Source organism: Gymnodraco acuticeps, unplaced genomic scaffold (assembly GCF_902827175.1).
Source record: "Gymnodraco acuticeps unplaced genomic scaffold, fGymAcu1.1, whole genome shotgun sequence".
Taxonomy (NCBI): Eukaryota; Metazoa; Chordata; class Actinopteri; order Perciformes; family Bathydraconidae; genus Gymnodraco; species Gymnodraco acuticeps.
Genome location: NW_022990441.1, coordinates 969,182 through 993,807, shown reverse-complemented (window position 1 = coordinate 993,807; position 24,626 = coordinate 969,182). Strand labels below are relative to the sequence as shown.

The following is a 24,626-nucleotide window of genomic DNA, read 5'->3' as shown; positions in this document are numbered from 1 at the left end:
CATCATTTTCTTTCGCACATCTATACCTCACATATACCAACATCAGCCAACAGTAGATAACACATTAGTATACACCAGCAAGAACAACAAAGAAGATAGCATCTAAAATACACCTCTTCTTTATTTTAACAGTAAAAACATCATACAGAAAAAAAGTCATATTATAAATGCAATTCTACAAAGTTGATGAGATGAATGTGTTTTTTGAATCCTTCCTACCAGCAACACTTCAGCAATAATAGTCCTATAATAATAGTAATAAAAACAGAAAAAATGAAACTGCTGCAACCAATTCATATTCAGTCCATCCAGACATGTTGACATTCCTTGTAACAAATTAAGTTAATATGTAAATGAGTGGCCTCTATGATTATAGTAAACTCTTACAGCCATGAAGATGTAAACTGAAGCCAACTCGGCTGCATAACTTTGGTGTAACTCAACCACTAATCCTGCGCAGCCACTGGTTGGTTGATTTTATTAAACTGGAATAAAATATGATCGTGTTTCTTACAGTTATGACAATTGCATAACTTGAGTCTGGCTATGTGTACTGTATGAATGTGGTTGAGAACGTTTTAAAAGCTCATGACTAAAACATTGAAACTTTGCACTCAAATTGTGAAAAATCATATAGGTGCGGAAGCTATATGATGTTGATGAACCAGCAATTCAGCTTATATGCATGATGGTGGGACAGGTTTCATGCTTTTTTAATGATGGACTACAAGGGTCACTTATTGCTGCAGTGCAGTCGTCTCTTACCTTATACATAGTGTATGCTAAAATTATAAAAAGCTGTATGTCTTTTTTTACCCACCCATATTTACATATGTACATTCATTTACAAGTTCTATTCTACAAAGTAATATCTATCCATCTCGTTTTGTCAGTAGGAGTTCAGCTTCTTACTGCCGTTTGGGATGCAGTGATGTAAAAAGAAAAACATTGCTGTCATAAAGTATTAGTGGCCCACTCTGAGAGGAACTTTTGGCCCCTGATCACCTACTTGTGTCTAGTCTAAGAGCTTTAAAGTTGCAAACTGTCAAACTTTCACTGATCTCAGTGAGTGCATCTTCTGTTAAGACTACATTCATCTTTTTCAAATCCTATATGAGCAGAAGAAGAGGAGCTATTTTACTAAACTTATAATAAAACAATATTTAAAACAACAATATGGTGTTTAGTTTCATAACATTTTGTTCGTATAATACTTTCTGTAGTGCTCTTGAAGTCTTAAATCAAGTGTCTAACACTCGTAGTTTGTATGCTTGATAACAGACTACTTGGCTTAATATTTCCTCTCTTTTAAATGTAGTGTACACAGTTCAGCTTGTTTCAGACTCACTGATGTATTAGTCTTGTCTTTTGGTCAGTTAAGTATTCCACATTTTTGTCCTCTTCACACAAGTCTGTCTACATGCAATGTGTTTTACCCCTGTGTCCATTTCCTTCTCTGGAAACACAACTATAGTGGCTGAGAATGTGTTTTTCTTACGATCCAAAATGATCTTCTTTGTTTTTGTCTCTCATCCTTCCTTCTAGTGTCGGGAATTGACACTCTGGTATTTAAAAAGCTTCACTCTCCACTTTCCCTTGTCATTGGGAAAGTATAGTACACTTTTGTCGTCATGTAATAATAAATACAGTTTTTTTCTCCTCATATTATGTAGAAACAACTTATTTGAGCTTGAGGTGGTTCTTGGGGTTTCTTTTTGTCAGATTTCTAGAAACACCCTCCCTGCCAGCTGTCAAGTTGATGAGGTCATTTTCAGCGAGGTAGTGTTACATCTCTCTGTATCTTCATCTGAAACAGAGAGAGAATAAAAGGTTAAGGAGGTGGCAGGATGAGGAAATCAACGGCATAATAGGAGAAGGAGTGAAAGAGATTTTCAAGAGTAAGAAATAACATGCTTTTGAGCATTTTCATCCTTTGGTCTAATTCGAAGCATAAATTATTGTCTAATTTAAGGATATTTGTGTGTGACTGTAAGACTTAATAGATAGTTTTGACCACAGACAGGTCTACATGAGTACTGTAATAATTTGGATTCACAGAATGTTTGCACATGCGTTTGACCAGACAACAGGAAACTCATTTCCCAAATCATTTTAGAGACAATGATCATGCTGTGTATAATTTCCTTTCCCAGTAAAACAGACCACATCATTCGGTGCTGGCCACACAAATACATTAGATCAGATGCTTATGATCTTGCGCTACTTCACAGCACTGCAAGTCATAACAATTAGCTGCATACTGGGGAAAGAAATACTGAAGGAGAGGGGTGATTACGGTGAGTAAATGTAGGAAAGAAGCAAGAACAGAGAGAGTGTGCGCTGCAGGTTGTACCTCTGGATCCCAGATGATGAGGAGGAGAAGGACTTTCCTCCAAAAAGGGAGTTTTGTTGCTCCTGGGATGATTTCTTGGTTTCCAACGTGAGATGCTTCATCTCTGGGATCTGAGCGACTTGAAATCTATTCGTAAAGTCAAAGTTCTAAGTTTAAATATGTTTCATACTAAATGCTTTAATCTATAACAATGCATCATATTTAATAAAATGTGTTTAAAGAAAAATCTTTATCTTCAAAGTAACTGAAAACTATAACTCTAAATAAATGTGTTATGAATTACATATTTGCTTCTGAAATGTGGTTTGAATGTGAAAAAAAGTGCTGAAAAAGTGAAAAATACAAATGTAGAGTATTTGTATTGTCCTCACGTCAGTTGTGTGTTGTTTTGCGTGTGAAGTATTAGGACATGTCTCACCTTCCCACAGACAACACGGTCAGCTCTCCCTCCTTCCTCTCCTTCACTTCACTCCCTTCCACTTTGTCCTGTACAGTATTTGGCACAACAGCTTGTGAATGGTGGGTGTTGACAAACACCCCCCCAAGCAGGGGTCTCTTCTGCTGGTCGTATGATTTGTCCAGGGAGGGAACAATGAAGGTCTTGGCGGGCTTCAGGGGATCTTTAAGGGCACCCAGGGGTGGTATGAGGACAGCGGGCCACTTTCTCTGGGCGCAGCGGGTGCAGCGGTAGCCGTGTTTGGGGGCCAGGCCGGAGAGGCCAGAGATGGTGTGATGGTGGGACTGATGGGGGCACAGCTTGGGGAGGGAACAGAACTGGGACAGGGGAGACAGCATTGGGAACCTAGGGGGTAGAGAAAGAGAGGATGAAGAGGGGGTAAATAAATGATTGGTTGGACAACATTTACAAACATTTAAGTCTATTTTTTAGTCAAGACAAGAAGTTAATTTCTCTAAAAATTAAAATACTGAAATTAAAAAATAATTATAAGATGGTTGTAAGAGCAAATCATACTGATAATAGAGTATAATTAAAACCCTTAAGTGGCATACAAAAATGTATATTTAGTGTGGAGTTTGTGCTTTGTTTTAAAGTTGTTGTTGTTGTTGTTGTTGTTGTTGTTGTTGATGCAGAGTAAAAGCTTAATGCCATGATGACAAGCGAGTATGAAAACCTAAAAAGAATATCGAAACATTCAACTACACCTTTTAACAGATATTCTTTTTAAGTTTTCATGCAGCGGCTCGTCTGGTCTTCAACCTTCCTAAATTCTCCCACACCACACCACTCCTCCGCTCCCTTCACTGGCTTCCAGTAACTGCTAGAATCCACTTCAAGACACTGGTAGGCCTACTAGCGTACCATGCTGCATCCAGGACATGGTTAAACTATACACCCCAGCACGTGCACTCCGCTCTGCATCAGCCAAACAGCTCGCTGCACCCTCGCTGCGAGGGGGACCCAAGTTCCCATCAGCAAAAACACGTGGGTTTGCTATCCTGGCTCCAAAATGGTGGAATGAGCTCCCCATTGACATCAGGACAGCAGAAGGCTTACACACCTTCCGGGGGAGACTGAAAACTCATCTATTTCGACTCCACTTCGAGCAATAACATTACTAACAAAGCACTTATATACTGATAAAGGACTGGCTTATCTAAAGCTAGTTGAGCACTTGAAATGTTTGGCTCTATGAAACCTGATGTACTTATATGATTCTGTTTTCTTCAAGATTGTATCTTCTTGGTCGAATGCACTTATTGTAAGTCGCTTTGGATAAAAGCGTCAGCTAAATGCAATGTAATGTGAATGTAAAAATAATAATACACAAAATGGAAATAGAAATAGAAAATAAATTGTAGTTTGAAATTGTAACTTTTATATTTTTGGAACGTTCATTCAGGCCTCTTCAGTTGTTGTCTTTCTATTGTTTTTTGTGCAGAGAAAGGCATAGCAAAAGGGACAAAATGCAGCCGTGTGTCCCTGTGTTGCACTAGTTAGTGGGTGACCTGTAGTGACCCTCCCATCCCAAACACACACACACACACACACACACACACACACACACACACACACACACACACACACACACACACACACACACACACACACACACACACACACACACACACACACACACACACACACACACACACACACACACACACACACACACACACACACACACACACACACACAGAGGACCTGAGAGCTTTCCAGATTTCGGTGTGCATTTTGTGTGTGTGTGTGTGTGTGTCAGTGTCAGAATGTTCTCAAATCTAAAGCTCACATACAGCAGCAGCCCATCGAGCAGCAGCACAAAGCCAGATGCCTTCTTACTACTGCATATGTGGAACACACACACAAGTGTAAAATACCCATTCACATCTATATTAGTTAGAAGGGCAATTTGGAGTAGAACATGCCTCCTGTCCCCTAATGCCAGCGCTGATGAAGGAAAACACAGTGGTGAAGACTGTGGCATATAGCAGCATGTTGCTGGATTTGTAAGATTAATTTCTGACTATTTGAACACTTTTAACAGCCGCAGATTATAACCAAAGTTCAAACCACCAGTACTTTTGGTCATGTAAATCGTGTGACTTTTAACTATGTCAATGTTGTCAAGCCAATGAGCTTAGTGACAGATACGCTGGCGAGCCTAATGACTCAAGAGACAGCGGTATCACCTATGTCAGACATTTACTCCAGACAAGAGGGCGTGATGCTATGCCAAGTACAAGCTGTAGCTGAGATTCAGATGCAGTTTACATGTGCATTGCTTTGACAATACTTTTTTTTTTTTTTTAAAGAGTAAAACAAGAATAAAGAGCAGCAGGTATGATATTGATAAGATGTGTACAATGTGAGTTAAACACCCAACCAGTCAAGGACCCAATGTTGAGTTATTATCCTATAAATCCAAGCATGCATTCAAATGTTAAGTTAAAGAACTAAAACAGTTTGTAATGTTTCATTTTAGCTGGTTCTACTGGAAAATGAGCCAATTCATATTTGTTTCCATTCAATTCATATTCAACCTATGTTTAAATTAAAGGTGGTTCCTAATCTATAAGTGTACATCATTATTCAGCTTTTATCTCTAATGAAAAACTGTCTGTATCTTTTGGAAAGGTTTCCCTTCTCTGTAAACATCTCTTGGCAGAATCGAGGGCTCTGCTTTGCACTCTCCCAAATTGTGCTTTCCTCTGTACTCATTTCAACCATAAACAGCTTGAGCAAAGTATATGTTGAAGGTATATATATATCCATGCAGGGCGTGTGTAAACGAGTGTGGTCTCATACTTGATTGAGGAGCCTTTGCTTATGGACATCTGTTTGCTCTCGTACTCCAGCAGCAATTCCTCCAGTGCAGCAGCATTTTCTGAAAAGCAAACAAACACAAGATTGACAATTCATTCTGTAAATCAGTGCTTATTGATAATTGATAAGAATAGTAAACTTCTTTGAAAAAAGTTTGAGTCAGTGCTTGCAGTTCAACGTTAACCATTTTTGATGGAGATAAGGCGTGAACAGTCTGAGCTTGCAGCAGTGAAGATGCGTTTGTGACGCACTCTGATGACACCTTGTTACAATTGAAAGCCACAAGACACCTAATGACTTTTACCGCAATCTCTCACATGACGTCATTGCTGCACGTACCTTTCTTCTCAGTAATGAGGCGAACCAGAACACTGATGGTGTCTTCATTCAGGTCGTCAGATATGTAGGGACAATTGTTACCTAGAGCAAACAAAAAACACAGACAGACAGAGAAAATTATATACCTTCTAATACTGTATGATGCACTTCGGGGTTCTAGATGTAGTATATTGAAAATGTTAAGTCCATGTAATGACACACGTACATGTAACACAAATACAAAGGCAGTCATATGCATAAAAACAACAAGATTAGTTGTAGAGAACTATTACCAGTATTTGGTGTACTGTGAAAAGGCTTGGTTATTTTCCAAAGTAGATGGTTATGGCTTTCTCTGTGTTGTCACATTATTACAACACAGAGAACGTGAAATGCAGTGTGCAGGAGGAAGACCTTAAGTAAAGTTGCCAAACTTTATGGTAACAAATGTGTTCTAAAGATGTGTTATACGTCGTAATATAAACTTGAAGCAAAGGGCCATATATTTTTAAATGTCCACCCACATATTTAACTGACTTAACAGTGTACAATGTGTTCCTTCCTTCACAGTTCACACAGTGCATGTCACTGCTGGGATACAGTGCCCCAGTGCACCATGGGACTGATAAGGATGGATGTGGATGACTGAACAGCAAAGAATAGATATGCCTCCATAGCAACACCCCGGACCATCCCATAATAGCAAAGCACAGAGAGGCAGCAGAGAGGAGAGTGATGAGGTCTAGAATAGCTTACTCAGCGATCACACTCTATTCAGCACTGTTGAAGCACACAGAGCTGTGTGTGTGTGTGTGTGTGTGTGTGTGTGTGTGTGTGTGTGTGTGTGTGTGTGTGTGTGTGTGTGTGTGTGTGTGTGTGTGTGTGTGTGTGTGTGTGTGTGTATGTGTGTGTGTGTGTGTGTCTGCTGTGTTGTAGACCCCCAATGCCAGGTGACCCCTGTATCAGTGTGTTACAAAGCAAAATGTGACTGTATGCATTTGTGTCAATGTGCATGTCTTTCTTGCATAAGCAGTGTCAGGCTGTTGTTAGGCCATAACAAAAGCTGGGTCCCTCTCCATAGTGGCAGTTGCTATGCGAGGATAACGGCATCCATTTCACAGTGTGGCACTCATTCTCTACTATTCATTCTTACAGCAGAGTCACAGCCATATGTTTAGAGTTTCAGTGTCAGCCACAATAAGTCACCAGCCAATCATCCTGTGTCCTGATGAATTTCTGTTTTACATTTGTGCTTCAAGTAAAACAAAATGTGTCCGCTTGATTGTAGCAGTCTTTTGGAGCTTATGGCTGAAACTGAAAACTGCAGCAACTAAACTGTACCTTTCACTCTGCCCTTTGTGAGCTTGAACTCAAAGTTGCAGAGTTGACTCTAGCTCACATTTCTGTTGGTCTTATCCACCCCACATTTGTCCTCTCTGTTTCCTTGAGCCATCCTGTCACTGCATCGTGCACCAATAAGTCAAACTTTTCTCTGCCACAGACTTTGATTCAAGCCCTAACATGCTAAGCTTGGCTTCTGTAATTCATCCCCATGGGTGTTCACTCTGAGCAGAGATCATGAGAAAATTGCTAGAGTAAGAACCAATGCAGTATCCTAAACCTCCAACTGCCCTCTGACCGTTCTATTAACCTATTGTTATCTGCATTATATTCTGTATTGTCCTTTATTGAAAATCTTTCAATTACAATCACTAATCAATCAGTCAAACTCAAATTAAAACATACAGGAGTTGGATATATATATATATATATATAAAGATTGGAAGTTCCTGACAAACTCTGTTGATTGACAAAGAAGATGAACAATTTGGTTAGAAGAAGGAAGACGAACGCAAATGAAATAAGGAGAGGAGAAAGGATTCGAGAAAGAAAGAAGGGTAATAAGCCATGAGGACCTGATTGAATAATTAATCTGGCTGGGAAAGGAGAGATGGATGGATAGTGTCATGTTTATACGAGAAGGGGGTGGAGGCTCGGGAGACGGTGTAAGAGAGCCAAGAGATGGGATGAATGGAGAGTATGAGGGCAGTTAAAGAGTTCTGCAGGGGGACGGGGTTCAGGGAGTTTCTCTTTAGGTGCAGGGATGTCTCAAGTTTCACAACACAGTGCTTGGAGAGTCAGAGACTAAGGCAACGCTGAAAACAAAAGGGAGAGATCTTTCACCTAAGGACTGTTGCTATGACTTCTGGAATTACATCTTCAGAGTGGTATCTGCTCTTAAGACTGGTTGAAGGAATAGAAAAGCTGTCATCTTGGTGGTTGAGGTTGAAGATAAGAGACATACGAGCTGTTCTTCTTGTAATCAACAAAAAATGAGCTAGCAAACTGATTCAATCAACATATTATTTCAAGAAATCTACAAGTGTGAGTATGTGTAACAAAGAAGTGGTTTGAGCCAACCAAGATGTTAAAATGTTAAATATAATTCACTAGTGAAAATGTTGGCGCTGAATTTCACTTTGTAATGATAGTAATGATGGGATATCCAAAACAGCAGGTGTTGGGTGCAAACGTAAACAGTTCCTTGGTGTGAGACGTGCTGACAGAAAGTGTAATCTGTGGAGGCTGCAGCCTGACTCTGCGGCTAATTGGCTGTCACACAGCTTTCCTCTGAGCCTCGTACCGCCAGGTGAGTGAGGGAAGAGCCAGCTTAGCCTTTCTATCAGTTTAAGCTTAGACCACTCATGAAATGACATTAACTGCAAAGATAGTAAAAAAAAAAGGCTGGAAAAGATTGACAAAAGAATGTAAACAAATTATATAATACTTTAAATGTTTATGTTTTCAGTTATGAATCTTGAGGTCTTCAAGGAGCCTCTGCAAGTTATAGGCTGTTTAAAGTAGTACTTAAAACAATCATTTTCTTTCTCGCTAAGAGTAACATGAGAAGTTCGATACCAATTCTATATTTGTCCGTTGAATATGAAGTTACTTAGTCGGCTTAGTCTAGCATAAACACTGTAAGCAAGGGGAAACAACTAATGTCAAAATCCACATACCAGCATCTCTTAAGCTTATTTATGGAAGCATTATATCTTGTTTGTTTATATCATATAAAAACAAATGTTTTAAAATGTCAATTTTAGTTAAAAAGACAAGTAGGCAAACATTGTGTAATGGAGAGAAAAAAGGCTTACTGTTTCCTCCTGTGTCCTATCTTGTTTTATTTATTGATACCAATTTCTCTTTCGGTTAATACCAGCCTCATTCCACTTTCTCTCTTTATTCTTCAGCACTACCCCGCCTCTCTTTATACCTCTTTCCATGTTTACCCAAGTCAGTTTCTCTCTTACGTCAGCAGGGTGAGTGAGTTGATGGGAAAGCTTTTTTCCCACCTTTTCAGATAGGAAAATTACAAAATAACAGCGTGCGCTAAGAAAAACACAGCATGCATTGCATTTAATGACCCCTGCAAGGTCAAAGTTAAAAGAGATTTTTAAAAAAGCCTCCCATGTTGGCTTGCGTGCGGTCCCATTACAGAGATACATGGGCTGTGGCTGCACACAAAGACACTGCCCCTTAGGCTTGTGCATGTGTGTGTGCTAATTAGGATTTTCACAGGCAAACGTGACAACAACCTTAACATAAATGTTTGTTTCAGTAGTACCTAGCACTGCTATTTTCGATCTCTTGCTCACTTTTTAAACTTTTTTTCTCTTTGGAATTACTATGATATAATATCTCTTACCTTCTTTCTGTGGTGTGGCAGTTTCTTCATCCCCTGCCTCCTTGTCAGCACTGCAGCGGTATCCCTTCTTCTTCAGGATGTTGCAGATGAGGATACCCAACAGGCCCATCACACAGAAGACAGGCACAATAGCAAAGACTGCATACTCTGCTGACTTCTCCTCAGCGCTGCGCACCACTGTGCCGTTGACCAGCCCTCCTGCACCACTGGAGGGACCTTTACCAACTGTACGCACCTTTCTGACATGCAAAGATGCTGAAAGAAATGGGAAGAAGAAGGTACAGAGAAGAGATGATAAAGCATGGTCTTAATCTCCAAAGGAATGAGTAATAATTGTCAACTGAATGATGGACAAAAAGAACGATTTCAGACACACACTCCAGGATCTCACTTACTTTTCACACACAGACTTTGAGTGGAAACTCCTTCTTTGGCAATGGAGCTAAACCTGCAAAAAGAAAGAAAAATAAATAAGGGAAAAGAGCATTATTAGAGAGAGATTATGTCTTTTTTTCTCAACAAAGCGACCTAATTTAGAACAAGTTACAAGCAGACAGGTAAGCCTTACCCAGGCAGACAATCCCCACAGACAGCATCTGAAGTTGCAGAGCCAGGGGTTGTAGCCTTACGGCCGAGGATCTCACAGGCTGTGTGGAGTACGCAAGGTTCAGAGTCCAATGCATCTGAAAAGCTTCCAGTCGGGCACAACTGACATTGCACTTCCTCTGCTGGACTTTGGATCTGCCCACAAGCCTGTCAAGAAAGAAAACACTTCTAAACTCAAGCAAAATAGGCCACTAAGCACAAAACAAGAGCATCCCTTTGGTGATGGAGAGGATGAGTGTCTCTGTTAACTGGAATAAAAACAATGATATCCACCTTTTCACTTTCACATACATAGATTAAAATCATTTGCAAGAAAGAAAATAATTCACCTTGTTGAAACAAGTGTATTTAAGGTAGGGAGGGGAGAGAATAAAGGAACATGGGGAGCACGTTTGTAGACTCTGATGGTACAACAAAATACTTATAAGGAACCTAAAGCACTTGATAGCAACATATATTTTAAAAGCAGAGTTGTAATTAATAATTTAATTTCAGCTCGCTGTCTCACCTTGGAAGGCTCCTGGCCGGCAGGGCATTGCAGACAAACACACCCTTCCCCCCACCGACACTGCACTGCTGCAGTCCCAATACAGCCAAACACCTGGAAGACACACACAAGCTCACAGATCAGTGGAGGTTTACATTAATATGATGTTGATACACTTAAAAAATTGTGATGTTCATGTCATCTTGTACAATGCACACAAGTGTGTCATTTTTGCATATGGTACAAACAGTCAGATGCACATGTTTACCGTGAGAAGGACAAGAGCTGAGCAGCAAAGGTGGTTCCTCATCATCTTCAAAGTATTCTTCTATGTTCATATGATCTAAAGGATTGAGGACAAAGAAAAAAGTCAGAAAAAGGGTTCATCACGTTTTCAAATAAGGTCAGGTTCATGTAGATATGGGTTAAAAGAGCATCATATAAATCACCTTAGTCAACACACTGTGCCCTTTTAGCAAACACAATTGATTGACCCTTTAAGTTCTTAGACATATTTTATAGTCATTTGGATGAACTATAACAACACTTATGTCACGTGCACGCACGCGCACGCACAAACACTCACATGCACACTCAACCACACACGGTCACATGGCGAAAAACACCTGAGTCATATTTTGCAACTCATCAAGAGCGCAGTTACTCGAGGGACAGGAAGGTAAGGAGTAGTTGTAAATGCTGTAAATAACATTTACCATGAATCAGGTTCTTTTATGACCGACAGTGAATGAAACAGGGCTTTTCCTGTGGCTATTTTTGGGCAGCTTGTACTCGCACCCACATCTGAAGCAATTATTGATGCTACAACACATTCATTTGCCAACACATGGTGAATTTGTCAACGTGTGAGGATAGCTGCCACTGGGATGGGTATTTCCAGTCATTTAGGTGAGTTATAGATTAATACCATTAACCTTCGACAGGAAGATTACACTGCTTTGTTTTGTTGTGGTTTTTTAAGGCAGATGCTACACCCGGGTGTCTGAAGTTAAAAATGCTATTTACACCCGGGTGCCCGAAGCTAACAATGCTATTTACACCCGGGTGTCCCAAGCTAACAATGTTTTTTGCACCCGGGCTACACATTAGATACTGTGGATGTATAGGTATTTATGGAAATGTGTCTTTGATAACTTCTTTCCCTTGTGCTGCTGCGTCAAATTGTAATTCCCCGGTTGCAAATACACTCCGTTTTTTTTAATAATATTGGAAATAAGGGAGAGGAAAAGGTCAACAAGGAAGATCTTTCTATATGCACTGATGGATCTCGTATTTAGATCTGGGTGCCACAAGCTAATATTGTGTAACAAAAAACAATATTGTCATCTCTATAGTAAGCCCTTTTTTGTCTGAAAAATATTTGAGACATTATTTAGCATAACTCCCTAAAGCTCACACAGATATACATATCCATATGCACACAGTCATAAAGCCATTTAAAAACATGTATTAAATGAGATGTTGTATAAACAAATGTATTTTATTTTTAATTAAAAGGCAGCAGAGCAGGGAAAACAGCACAGTGGCCAACCAACGTGAAGAGGATAAAGGTTCAATTGCTGTGACAGCAGTGAGAAATCTAAACCTGAAATCCAGATTTCCTTGACTTCTTTATTAAACCCAAGAAAGAAAATGCATTAAAATGTTATCAAACTGCTGTCACTTTAAACATAATTCACTGTTATAACTTTCACTGTGTGACCTAAAACATCCTTGTTGAGATGAATCGTAAGCAAACAATTTGCTATAAAACACACACACACACACACACACACACACACACACACACACAACACACACACACACACACACACACACACACACACACACACACACACACACACACACACACACACACACACACACACACACACACACACCAAGAGGAGGACATTTAGTGATTGTTTGGACCCATACAGGCTTGGAAAACAGCCACTGACCAAAGCAAAATCATATACCCAGTTTAGAATATGTCAACCAAAACATAATAGACTAGTACACTAAATACAACTGATTTTACAGCATTATGATGACAAAAAGAAGGACAGAAAAAATATGAGAAAGTGGAAAGTAAAGGAGGAAGACACTAACGATGGAAGACATTTTGGCTAAGACAGATACAGGCAGTGGGAATGCAGGATAATATGAGAGTATTTGATAAGGAGGAGAAAGACACAGCAGCACTCTTACCCCAGACTTGCAGCTGATTGACACTGTTTCCGTGGCAACTCAGTGAAGATGCTGTGTAAGCTGCTACAAATGCTGAGTCAGGACTAAACTAAAATATAACTTTCCTACTGATCCTAACCTCAACCCTTACACTTGATAAAGGTCGTACTTGAACAAGTAACTTAAAAATGACTACAAGATTTTTAAAACTACAAAATTACTATTAAAAAATTATTTCTTAGGATTAGCTCTAACTGTAAGAGAGTTCAAACTAAAATGCAACTGAAGAGTTCAGATAAGTGAAACAAAACTCAAGTCTAGTGTCGCTGAATGGAGAATTCAATGTACCTGCATGTGTCTTATACTGTCACTCTGACCACAGACACACCCCTGACCTCCTTAGGACATGCCCTTTCTATCACTGCTAAAACACAGTGTGTGTTTTATGTGCATGATGGGCGAGGCCACTTTAATGCACTCCTTCATCTTTGACCATGCAGCAAAAATAAATGTTTTAAACATTAGCTAGCAAAGCAAATCAAGACTTCTCCCCTTAATTCATTCTGTTTTATGTTTAGTCATCACATACAGCTTATCACTAGTTTATAATGTGCATGTGCGTTAAGTGTGTTGTGAAATGCCTTGATATCGGTTTTTGTACAAATGATCCGTGCATTACTTTTTACTGTCTCAGGTGGCTAGTGACACACACACACACACACACACACACACACACACACACACACACACACACACACACACACACACACACACACACACACACACACACACACACACACACACACACACACACACACAGATATTGAATGCCATAAAAACCAGCCGCCAACAAGTTGTGCCTTACACAAACAAGAAAATAAAATATGTAACAAGTTTATGATTTTGGTCCGGCAAGGACCTCATGCCAATGACAGGCCACTAAAGCATAATTTCAGGGAAGAAGAAAAAGATAAAGCGAGGACAGAAAAAGCACTTGTTGAAAAAACAACACATGGCTGTGGAGGCCAGAGAGGAGGATAACAGAGAAGGAGGAATTAAAATGGAAAGAGAAAAAAGTGGCAGGGAGACAGCCTGATAGCATGATATATATAGAAGCATGTGTTAAAAAGCCATATAGACCAGAGCAAGCGGCTAATTACAAGTCATACACAGGCACTTACAGCCCAAATGCACACTTGCAAACACACACAGCACACAAAACACTGCTGTCAAAAATGATCAATAAAACGACAATGATAGAGAGGGTAAAACGTAAATGTGGCCTGCAATTAGGAACCTCCTTTTTTAGGAAAGTGTCAAGTAACAAATTGGATGGGGCAGGTTTTCCACAGAGAAACTCTCTTAACCTTCAGGGGTGCAGTCACTGAAAAAAAAGCCCTACTTAAACTCCAGCGGAGTAATGTGAAATGTATTTATCATTTATTAATGCATGTATTCCATAATCCTCATACAGCATTCTGACTTCAAATTTGACCTGTTTGAAAAGGCTTTTGCATTCCAATAGAGGCATGACAGCATCTACTCAAGTCATTTTCCATTATACCATTCACAAGCATTTTATTAATGGATCCAGCCAAAACAATGACTTATGGGGACGAATAAATCATCCTGGATATGTGGGCCAGCGTAGTTTGCCAACCATTTTCCCTGCTTGCTAAGCAGCTTGTATTATAAAATTCATTTGAAAAAAGGACCCTGACAACTGATATGAGTCAGCCATTCACAGCCAGGTGAATTCAAGCCAGCATTGTCGGTTTACGATGGGTTTTAATTTAAACAGCAGCTTCAGGTTCCTCGGTGTCCACATCACTGAGGACCTGACATGGACTCTTCACACTACCACCATCACCAAAAAAGCTCGACAGTGGCTCTTCTTCCTCCGCAGGCTGAGGAGGTTCAACATGGACTCCAGGATACTCTGCAACTTCTACAGGTGCACCATAGAGAGTATCCTGACTGGCTGCATCACGGCCTGGTACGGCAGCTGCACCGTCCTCAATCATAAGGCTTTACAGAGGGTGGTGAAAACTGCACAGCACATCACCACGACGGAGCTGCCATCCATGGACGACCTTTACTCCCAGAGGCTCAGGAAGAAAGCCCTCAGGATTATAAAAGACCCCGATCACCTCAGCCACAAACTGTTCTGTCTGCTGCCGTCTGGCAGGCGTTACCGCAGCATCCGGACTAAATCCACCAGACTCAGAGACAGTCCTCCCACAGGCAATAAGACTGTTAAACACCTGAACTGTTGAAACAACATCCATAACATTCATCTGGCTGCTACAGTATTTAGAAATTATTTATCTATGTATCTAATATATCATATTCCAATAACTTGCATATAGACTCTTATTGCACTATTTCACTTTTTTGTTTATCTGTTTTATTGTGTTGCACTGTTGAAGGAGCCTGTGAGCTAAGATTTTCATCGTCATAACTACACTGTAGCTATGTTCGTATGACAAATAAAAACCTTGAACCTTAAAAGCACAATTTTAAAGCCATGAAAAAAGTACCAAACATATCACACCACAAATCGTGAAAAACGTGTCTTAACTGGTTCTGGTAGGCAGGATGTATTGCCATTGGAAAAGCTAGCTGCTTCCCGTGTTGTGAGACTTGATAAGCTAGGCTAACATGCTGTAAAGCCATGTTTAATGGACAGATAACAGTGGCATGGATCTTTTCAATTCAGTCTAAGCAAGGAAGGGAATATGTGTAATTCTGAAATATCAAACTATTGCTAAGAAATCATTGACCCCTAATTAATCAACATATTATCCCTCCATTCACCTAAACACCCTCATCTCATTACTTTGTCATCCCTTTACAAAAAATATCTGAAAGGCTTTTGCCTGACCTCATGGATACAACACATAACTGGTTGTCTTTTTATTTGTTAAGATTAATCTTTATATACTACTCTAGTGCTAGTGATAGAGTAATGCAATCTTGTTTGGCTTGGAGATGTTTTATAAGAGAATAGACATTCTGAACTATACTGTAGTCCACATTGGACCCAACATCTTTCAACACAGATTCACTGAACAATGAAGAGTACATTTTGGTCTGAGACTTCCTTTATCCCTAAGAGAGGTAAGTGCTTTGTCTGCTACCTTTTGTGTCTCAAATCCTTGAACTCTCATACTTTTTCCACATGCTCTTTCCACAACTCTTGGTTCTTGAGTTGTCAAATCCGGTAATTGCATTTTATTGTTTGCAAGTTTCCTTTTTCCTAATCCAGCTTGCTTCACACCTCTTTCAGCAATGTGCTTTGGCTTGGAAGCTGCAGTCAGATATGTGTATTCATAAAGAGAGAAAGAGAGACAGACAAAAGAATAGAAAAAGTGAGAGAAGACAAAAGCGTGGGAAGTGCAGGATATAACAGGAAATTAAGATCTCTCCGAAAATCCCAGCATACAAAACAAAGAAGTCATACGACACCAACACGCACTAGTCTTTCGTCAATTTATGAGAAAACAACAAAACAGGATAAAAAATCATAACACCTCAAAGGAAAAGGAGAAGAGTGTGACGCCTTTTCCTAAACTGTAAAACAGTAATTACCCAAAACCCTGGGTGCTGCTGTTTGACACATCCCAATAACAAGTCGGGACAACATCACATGACTAGTCACATTTTCTGTTTTGTTCAGGCAACCTAAAAATAGTAATAATAAAGAAGTAATGGGAAAGGCATGACAAAAACACGGACGTTGTTCAATTCTGTAGTGGTTTTTGGCTCGTTGATGTCATGCAGCAGCTAAACAGAGATCTTACTATGTGAAGCTGTGAAGGAAAGAAGAACCACAAAAGGGGAAACACATGAATGAGTGGAGCTCCTCTGCTTTCAGTGTGAGGTGACTGAGTGGTAGGAGAGATCAAGGGTAGCTGCCACGTTATTGGCTTCATAACAATGAGCCGTGTTTCTCAAGTAGGCCTACACATTAGTCTGGTTAGACATGAGACTGCAATGATACTATTTTAATGCCACCATTTTTTTTGGTGTCAAGTCTAGAGTCACAAGTCATGCTTACAGATTGGAATATATTTAAAGCAACAACTCTGTAAACATATTCTGATCATTAAACAGCAATGAGACATCTGCTGAGTCAACAGCTTGTCTTAAAAACAGCCTATAGAGAAAGATTATTTAAAAATAGTGACACAAAGGTAAAGGTAGACTATACTGTCCTAGTGAAGCATTTAAACACTTTGGCTTAGATGACAGATCTGACTGTTAATGTCTTACTTTCCATTATCAAGTACTTCAAATAAGCCTATTTCAGGTAAGCAGTGTTCTTTCTGCCTCGTTCAAATAAACGGATCTATGAAAATATCTCTTTGCAGTTTACTAACACAATATTTGACTGTATTTTGTCATAATTAGCCATTTGTAGACAGAAATAGATGCGACAAAGACCTCAGACATCAGATTGATGTGACAATTAATTAATTAATTTTCATTGCAGTGCATTGACTTCTATAATATTTGCTGCCATGTTGTAAAAGGTTGCAAATGGCATATTTAAATAAACTCATCAAAACATGTGACAACCACGTTCCCATGCCCATAGTAACTGAACCTTGATTAATAGCCAGCCTACCTTTAACCAAAACATACTTGAGGAAGTAGTTGGCCAAGTGATTTAAAGTGTAGAATATTCACTACCACATAGACATGTAAACTTCAGTGGCGAACCGTGTCTATCAATGTCCGTCTTTTCACTGAATTGTCGTCTTGAAAAGGGTACTCACAACAATTCCGCAACAACTTCATCTTCACCTGCTGCACTTGTCATTTCAAAGTTAAAAACAATAAAACAGCATGAATTGCTTCGTCGCATTCATCCTCTATCTCGAGCCAGTTAACTAGCGGGCCTTCTAGAATACCCTGGAACCGAGGGAAACTCTAAAAGAATACGCCCATTGGCTACAAATCAATATATGATTGGTTGATCAAACTGTCAGTCCAAACGTACGCTCTCATTCGGTGCAACGGCCAGGGCATTCGATCAAGGATGTAGAATACCTTGGTTGAAGGATGTTCTACCCAGAGACCCAGAACAAGATCTGATTGGTTGTTTTATTTTCTAACACAAAACCACTGAAATGCGTAGTGCATGGTCCGAGAAGGACAAACAAATCAACGTAACACTGTAATATTACAGATCAACAACACAGATACGATTCTCATTTATTCATTTTATATACATTTTATTTATATAATTAAATCGATTTTTTGTTTTTTTTATCTGAGTGTTCCAGGGTATTCTCTGAATACCTTGAAGGCCCTGACGGTTCGCCACTGGTAAACTATCGAATGGAGTATGTTATATTGAGTGTAATAGCAGCAGTTTGCCTGAGGTAGCTTCTAGGATTTAGGCCTTCAATGATATCATTTCCAAATATAAAGACAAATATTATCTAAAAATTACAATAGAGTTAGCAGGACTGTGAATTTACAGTGTTTGCCTCCTTATTGTTACCACTCACAGTGGTTATCACAATTGACTATGTACATGAAATATTTGAGCGGTGTGTAGAAAATGATGACTTATCATAATGAATCATCTCAGTTTAATTATCTTTGTCATTTGCTCTGTAGGTGTGGTGATGTGTTTTCAGAGAAAGACAGACATCGAAAGGATTATTCTTTGAGATTCATCTTTGCTTTAGACTTGATTAAAACAAAGCGATGGCCATGTTTGTGTATACTTGTGTGGTTTGACAAAAAAATACTAAAGGAGCCTGAATGCTCCTTTTGTACTTGAAAATGGCTGATGGACCTCTTTCTACAGCACTAGAAAAGGCATGGTTTTCCCACTTTGTCCCGAGATAGTAAGGTTTGACAAAGAAAATTCAACCACCAAGTTCCCAAGGCGATAATCGCTACCTATCAAGGCCATTAGGTCACGTAGCATGTCCAGCCATGGGGAACACCTCTTTATCTAACGACCTATATAGTGGAATACAATAGAAAATAACTGAGATGGCAAAAAAAGGTTTAAGGTAATTACACTCCATTATCCATCAGACATTTCGTGGACTAAGAGATAATGTGCACGTGTACAACAACGACGTGATCGGGACTACCATACCCTCTGTTTTACTTAATGGAGGTGCCCATTATCGGCAAATGAAAGGCAGATTTACGCCAACACTTTCTACGTTATTGCGCAGACCATGTCTCATTATGGGGATCGTGTTTGATAAATGGTCTGATGTCGCCTCTCCGCACTTGTCTGCGGATACGTTTTTCTCGCTGTCTCTTTGTGTCTGTTATTCGTCCTCTCTGTCCTTGGGTTGACGTTGATGTTACGTCGTAATGTTTTCCAGTGGAACTGTACACCGGCAGAAACTTATCGGGCCTCTCTTGTGTCTCAGCTGTGACAGATATCACTGAGTTGGAACGAGGGTGGTTGAATTGACTAGAGTTAGAGGGCAAGAGGAAGAAGAGGCAAAAAGACAGATGGATTTAAGTTTACAGCCAGAGAAATACCACTGCAACAACCGCCGGAGATCCCACAATATATCAGGGTGACAGTGCAATGTCCTAATTTACAACCACCATGAATGCATACGCTATACGCATACAAATGTAACTCTGGTGATACAATAGAAATGTTTCCTTTCCTTTTGTTCATTAGAAATAGATGCCACAGGTTGGCTTACTCATTCATTCAAATGCTCTACTCTAAGTCCCCACTGAAATAACTTTAAGTAAAATTACAAATTGTAAGAGTTAGACATAAAGCCTGAGTTTGTTTGCCTGAATTTAACTCATCATCAATGGTGCCTTTCGATTAAGTCCGGTTTTACAAAGATGTTTTAAGGTACATTGAAAGATTTAAAGTGTTCAAGACCATTTTTGCTTTAATCAATTTAGATTTTTAGGTCTGCCCTCATTACAAAATAGTGAAAAACTATAGAATTGCTGAAAACAGAAGGAGATATTTTTCATGAGACACAGACACTCTGCAACTATTTTAAACTACCAGAAGCCAACCACAAAGCAATTCTGGCTACAAAACAACCCCAACAGAATCTAAGGCGACTTAAGGAGAACATGGGGCAACCTGAGTTACGAAAATATGTGTGTCAGAGTAGAGATGTTTTTGAGTCTGGTATTTTCTCTTACCTCATCAACATCATTAACGGTGGATGTAAATTAACTCCTTCTGTTCACAACACCTTAAATTATAACTTACAAACCAACTAAAATAAAGCAATTGCCATTTCCTCACACAAAAACAAGTGTATGTGGTGTAAAAACAACACTTACAACATGTAATCTCTATTTGTCAAACAAATAGAGGATTTTACCAAGTACTATTTAAATCAGCGAACAAATCGACTCAATTATGAATGAGCTAAGCTCTGGTAGAGAAAATATTGTCCTACAGATTCTAGGCCTATGTATGATCATTTAAAAGAGCTGTTTAATGTAAGGCTAAATTATAAATTACCTTTTCACTTGTCGAAACAAGTCTCTATAGTTTCCTGCCTTTGGGGAAAGTATGTTAACTATGTGCAGAGATAAGTAAACCTTGAAAATCCATGTCTGAAAGGAAAAGCTGGACCCTTACGTAAATGGGCTCCTTAAAAACTAAGCTTGATCGTAATAGTTGTCACTGTAGGATTGCCAGACAACTGGATTTTGTGACTTTCTAACAGAGCCAAGCTAGCTGTTTACCCTGTAGGCTATTCTGTCTTTGTGCTAAACTAAGCTAAGCCAAGCTAGGCCATTGTCAAAAAAAGCAAATTTCATTTGAAACTATATTACATTAATGAAGGCCGTGTCAGTGAGTCCGACAGTCGGAGGCCACAGTGAAGGCTGGAATTCCAAACTCTGGGAATGTTAAACATTTTAAAACCTCCATATGTGAGTTTGTAGGTATACTGTATGTGAAAGCCTTTCCTCATACCTCTGGAAAAGGGTGAACAAAACAGATAAGCAACTCTTCAGTGGACCCAGCATGCAAACCAAACCACAGACACACACACTTACATCTATATATATTTATGGATCCAAGTTTGCTGGGTTTTAAGTTGAATTCGATAACTCTATAAAAATGCTGAGAGGTTCAATTTCCTCTCTTGTTTGGCTACATCTTCATTAAGTGGTTGGATTGTGTGGATTCTCTCCAAAGTTTTAAACACACACACACTCACTCATTTGTGCCTCGTCACAAAGACCCGGGCTCACTGGTGTGTGATTTGTTCTGGCAACATAAAGCCAGCGATTGGTTCATTGGAGTTCAACTGGCACATTGTGGTTGCCTTGCAGATTTGTCTTTCCTTCCCAAGAGTTGGTCTTTGGGGTACGAAATGCTGCACTCTCTTTTCTTAAAGCTTATTTTTTAGACCGTGTAATTAAACAGTACACAGTGGGAAGTGAGAGGGTAGATGGAGAAGACAGGGGGAAAGGGTCATGAACTCAGGCCCTGCAGAGTTACTGCAGTCTGCTTTTGTCCTTACAAAATCTCATGGAATGTGACTGAGCAACCAGGTACAAACCACGCTTTACATACAGTGTGGCAGTTTAACGTAGAAGCAGAAGTGGAAGATTTCACCCCATTTTCTTAGGTTATACATGTCATGCAGTTTCAATTGTATGCTCCATTGAACAAAAAAGCCACACATTTAAATAAAAGTTAAACTAAAGAGCTACTACAACCGTACAGTTGACTTGTCCCTCAATGTTGTAGTTGGTCAATTAGAATGTATGTTGGGAAGTTTAATCATTAAAACAATGCATTATATTTTATCAACTGGATAATGTTTATTTGTAAAATGTTAATCTTGAAAGTGACAAATTTAGACGTTTATTAAATCGGATGGAGTAAAAATGACAGTCGTTCTTTGTGAAATGAGTGGAGCATAAATTAAAAGAAGCATAACATAAATGTATCATTGTCAGAAAATGTATTAGCAGCTATTTGGATATGGATTCATAATTTGTAGTTTTTTAAAAGCAAAACATTTGGAACATTATTTGGCTCTCTTACTTTTCGAGTTTAAGGATAGGCTGTTTCTCTTTGTCATGTGTCAGAACAAATAAGGAAGAGATCAAATATGCATCACCTTTGTAACTTCAGGCACAAAAGTCCTGGAGCGTCCGGGAAGTGACTCTTTATTTTTTCTCCTGACGAACACTTCCTCCTCAGAAGAACAATGCCTAGGGTTCACTTTAGATACTGCTATCCATCTTATCCTGCTTTACTATTAACTAAATTACTTATATCATGCTTGGGTGTGTGTATGTGTATGCTAACTGTAAGACTATTTGAGTGTTTGCATGCTCGTGCTAATGTCTTTTCGTGTACAGGTTCCCCTGTAATCATCCATTCCTCCACCAATCTGCCTGAGAGCCCTGAGCCAGCTTGGGTCAGGCTCTGCGGTCGGTGCAGGGGGAAATTCTTTGGCACAGAGTTTCCTGGCTGACATTGGGGAGGCAGGCAAGCTGCTGTGGCACGGGGATGGTGGATGTCTGGAGGCATTCCCAACCACTCAGTTGGACGGACGGACGGACGGACAGATGACAGGGTTGATTTATTTGACTTCCACATGCACATAAGCTCAAATAGAGTTGAATCATTTTGTTGCGTTTTAACCAAAATGGCAAAGTGTAAAGTAAATGCTCGGGGTGAACACTGTAACCTTGGGTTCAATTTGGCCCAGGATACATCCACGACTGCTAATCAATGTCATGGCATTGTATGTTTTGTGTGTGTGTGTGTGTGTGTGTGTGTGGTATAGTTACAGATGTCCTCCTGAGTGCAGTTGACTTTAAAATCAGTCAAACACGATAAGATGGACAAACCTCAGACACACAGAGCAATATTCATGGACATTTTAGGTTAAACCATATTAAAATCACACACACATCAAAACAAAAATGTAAGGACACTATTCAAATTTCAAGCTATTGTATTCTTAAAGAGGTTTCTGAGAAAAATAGACTATAACTCTCAAATTCTTTTTTGTTTTTTTGTGAAATCTGGTCCAACAATATGGTAGCTATAAACATGAAGTAAAGCAGGGGGTTTTGGTAAAGTGAGTTCCTGAACTTTTGGATCAAACCATCGCTGCTCTGCTCCTCTCACTTTTGAAATATAATGTGACAAAACGCACTTTGGTCCAACCATCTTAGGATATTTATTTCCCAAAAAAGTGGTCAGAGTAGGCCTGACAGGAAAGGGTGACTGTTTAGATGACATTTTAAAAGCTTTGTGAGACATACATTGAAATCTCTGTTCACATGTGCGGTGACAAGACAGCGCAGATGAATGAACTTTGCAAATCCTGCAAAATCCTTCCTAAAACAACTTATTTGTAATAATATTAGAAACGAGCCAGTGAAGCTGTACATGGCCCTCTTCTGGTGGAAGTGTGTGCGTAAAGTTGTGTGTGAAAGAAAGCCCCTTATTTAAACAAGCATGCAGGAATTTGGTGTCAGACAATAGAAGCCCTCAGCCAAAAATGACAGTCTCACCTTGTCTCTTGTGTAAGTGTGTGGAGCCTGTCCTTATTGCTCAGTGTGCTCATTACAAAGCAGTAGCTCATGTCAAAACCACGAAAGTAATGGTGTGTTATTTAATAGTGATAAAAACACGTGAGGGCAGAAAGATGCATGCTAAAATTTATACTGCGTACACATTTTCAATCCCGTCAATCCCAATGCAAAATGCTTAAGCAATGGTTTTGTTATTTTGTTTTGCATAAAATTGGCTTGAAGTTTCTACAGAGGCGTACAATAAGAACAGAAAGCAGAGTCAGGACTTTTCACTTAATTAAAAAGAGAGTAGGAGGATCATACTACCAGTGAGGTCATCACGTAACAACGATAGTGCGTCAAGCATGCTCTCACTCATTATACACCATCACACACAGTTGTTCCAATAGTTATCATAAACTTAACCGAATTCAAATCTGTTCAGTTGCATGTAGTAGAATAGCCAGAAAAATGTGAATTATTGAATGACCAGAACCGGAAGTATCCATATGCGTTCAATCGGGTATGAACATCAAAACAAAACTCTATGCTTAGTTTATACTTGGAAAGCTGTATCAGATTCAGATACATAAAATACAGCCACCCAGGCACAGACAACTTTTACATTTGTTCGTTAAAACGTTTTACTATCTTGCCATATAAACCAGGCCCTTGTCCACATGCATAGAGGGAACACAATGTGCCATATGATACCCCGTAGCGCAGACAAACTCGTATGAACATATGAATATGTCATATTATCGCCGTGCGTAAAAGTGGTCAAGACGGTCGTACAGGCTTTGTGGTGAGAAAAGCCCCACACCAGCCGGCGATGACTGACACAACTAAACTACCGGCTTGAGCAGCAATACATAGTCTTACTACGAGGAATAAGAAACAACGTACCGGTTTGGTGATTAAAACGAGTTGAAATCAGTGTTTGGAGACGGGCATTATCAGATGTCGTAGAGTTGGCAGGTGTGATTAAAGAAAGACTGGATGAAACCACAAAGCCGGTAAGCGAGGTTCCCCCTTCTCTCTGGCTCCTCTCTTTCTCTCTGTAAAAAAAGAAGACATAAACACTGAGCGGGCTGGGTGAGCTCACAGTGCGTCACCGCTGCAAGCTGAAACTCCCGTGTGTGTGCGTGTGTGAAACCCC

General features: G+C 39.6%; 1 protein-coding gene across 1 annotated transcript; it reads right to left on the bottom strand.

The window, feature by feature from the left end:
• Window positions 1-103: 103 nt before the first annotated feature.
• relt (RELT TNF receptor) lies at window positions 104-24,572 on the bottom strand. Its single transcript, XM_034225416.1, has 11 exons — window positions 24,374-24,572; window positions 11,025-11,099; window positions 10,778-10,870; window positions 10,232-10,416; window positions 10,059-10,111; window positions 9,664-9,918; window positions 5,976-6,056; window positions 5,619-5,697; window positions 2,772-3,155; window positions 2,354-2,479; window positions 104-1,807 (listed from the first exon to the last, which is right to left on the bottom strand). Exons 2-11 carry the CDS (start codon window positions 11,067-11,069, stop codon window positions 1,804-1,806), a joined length of 1,305 nt encoding a protein of 434 aa, XP_034081307.1. The 5' UTR covers window positions 11,070-11,099; window positions 24,374-24,572; the 3' UTR covers window positions 104-1,803.
• Between the last annotated feature and the right edge of the window lie 54 nt (window positions 24,573-24,626).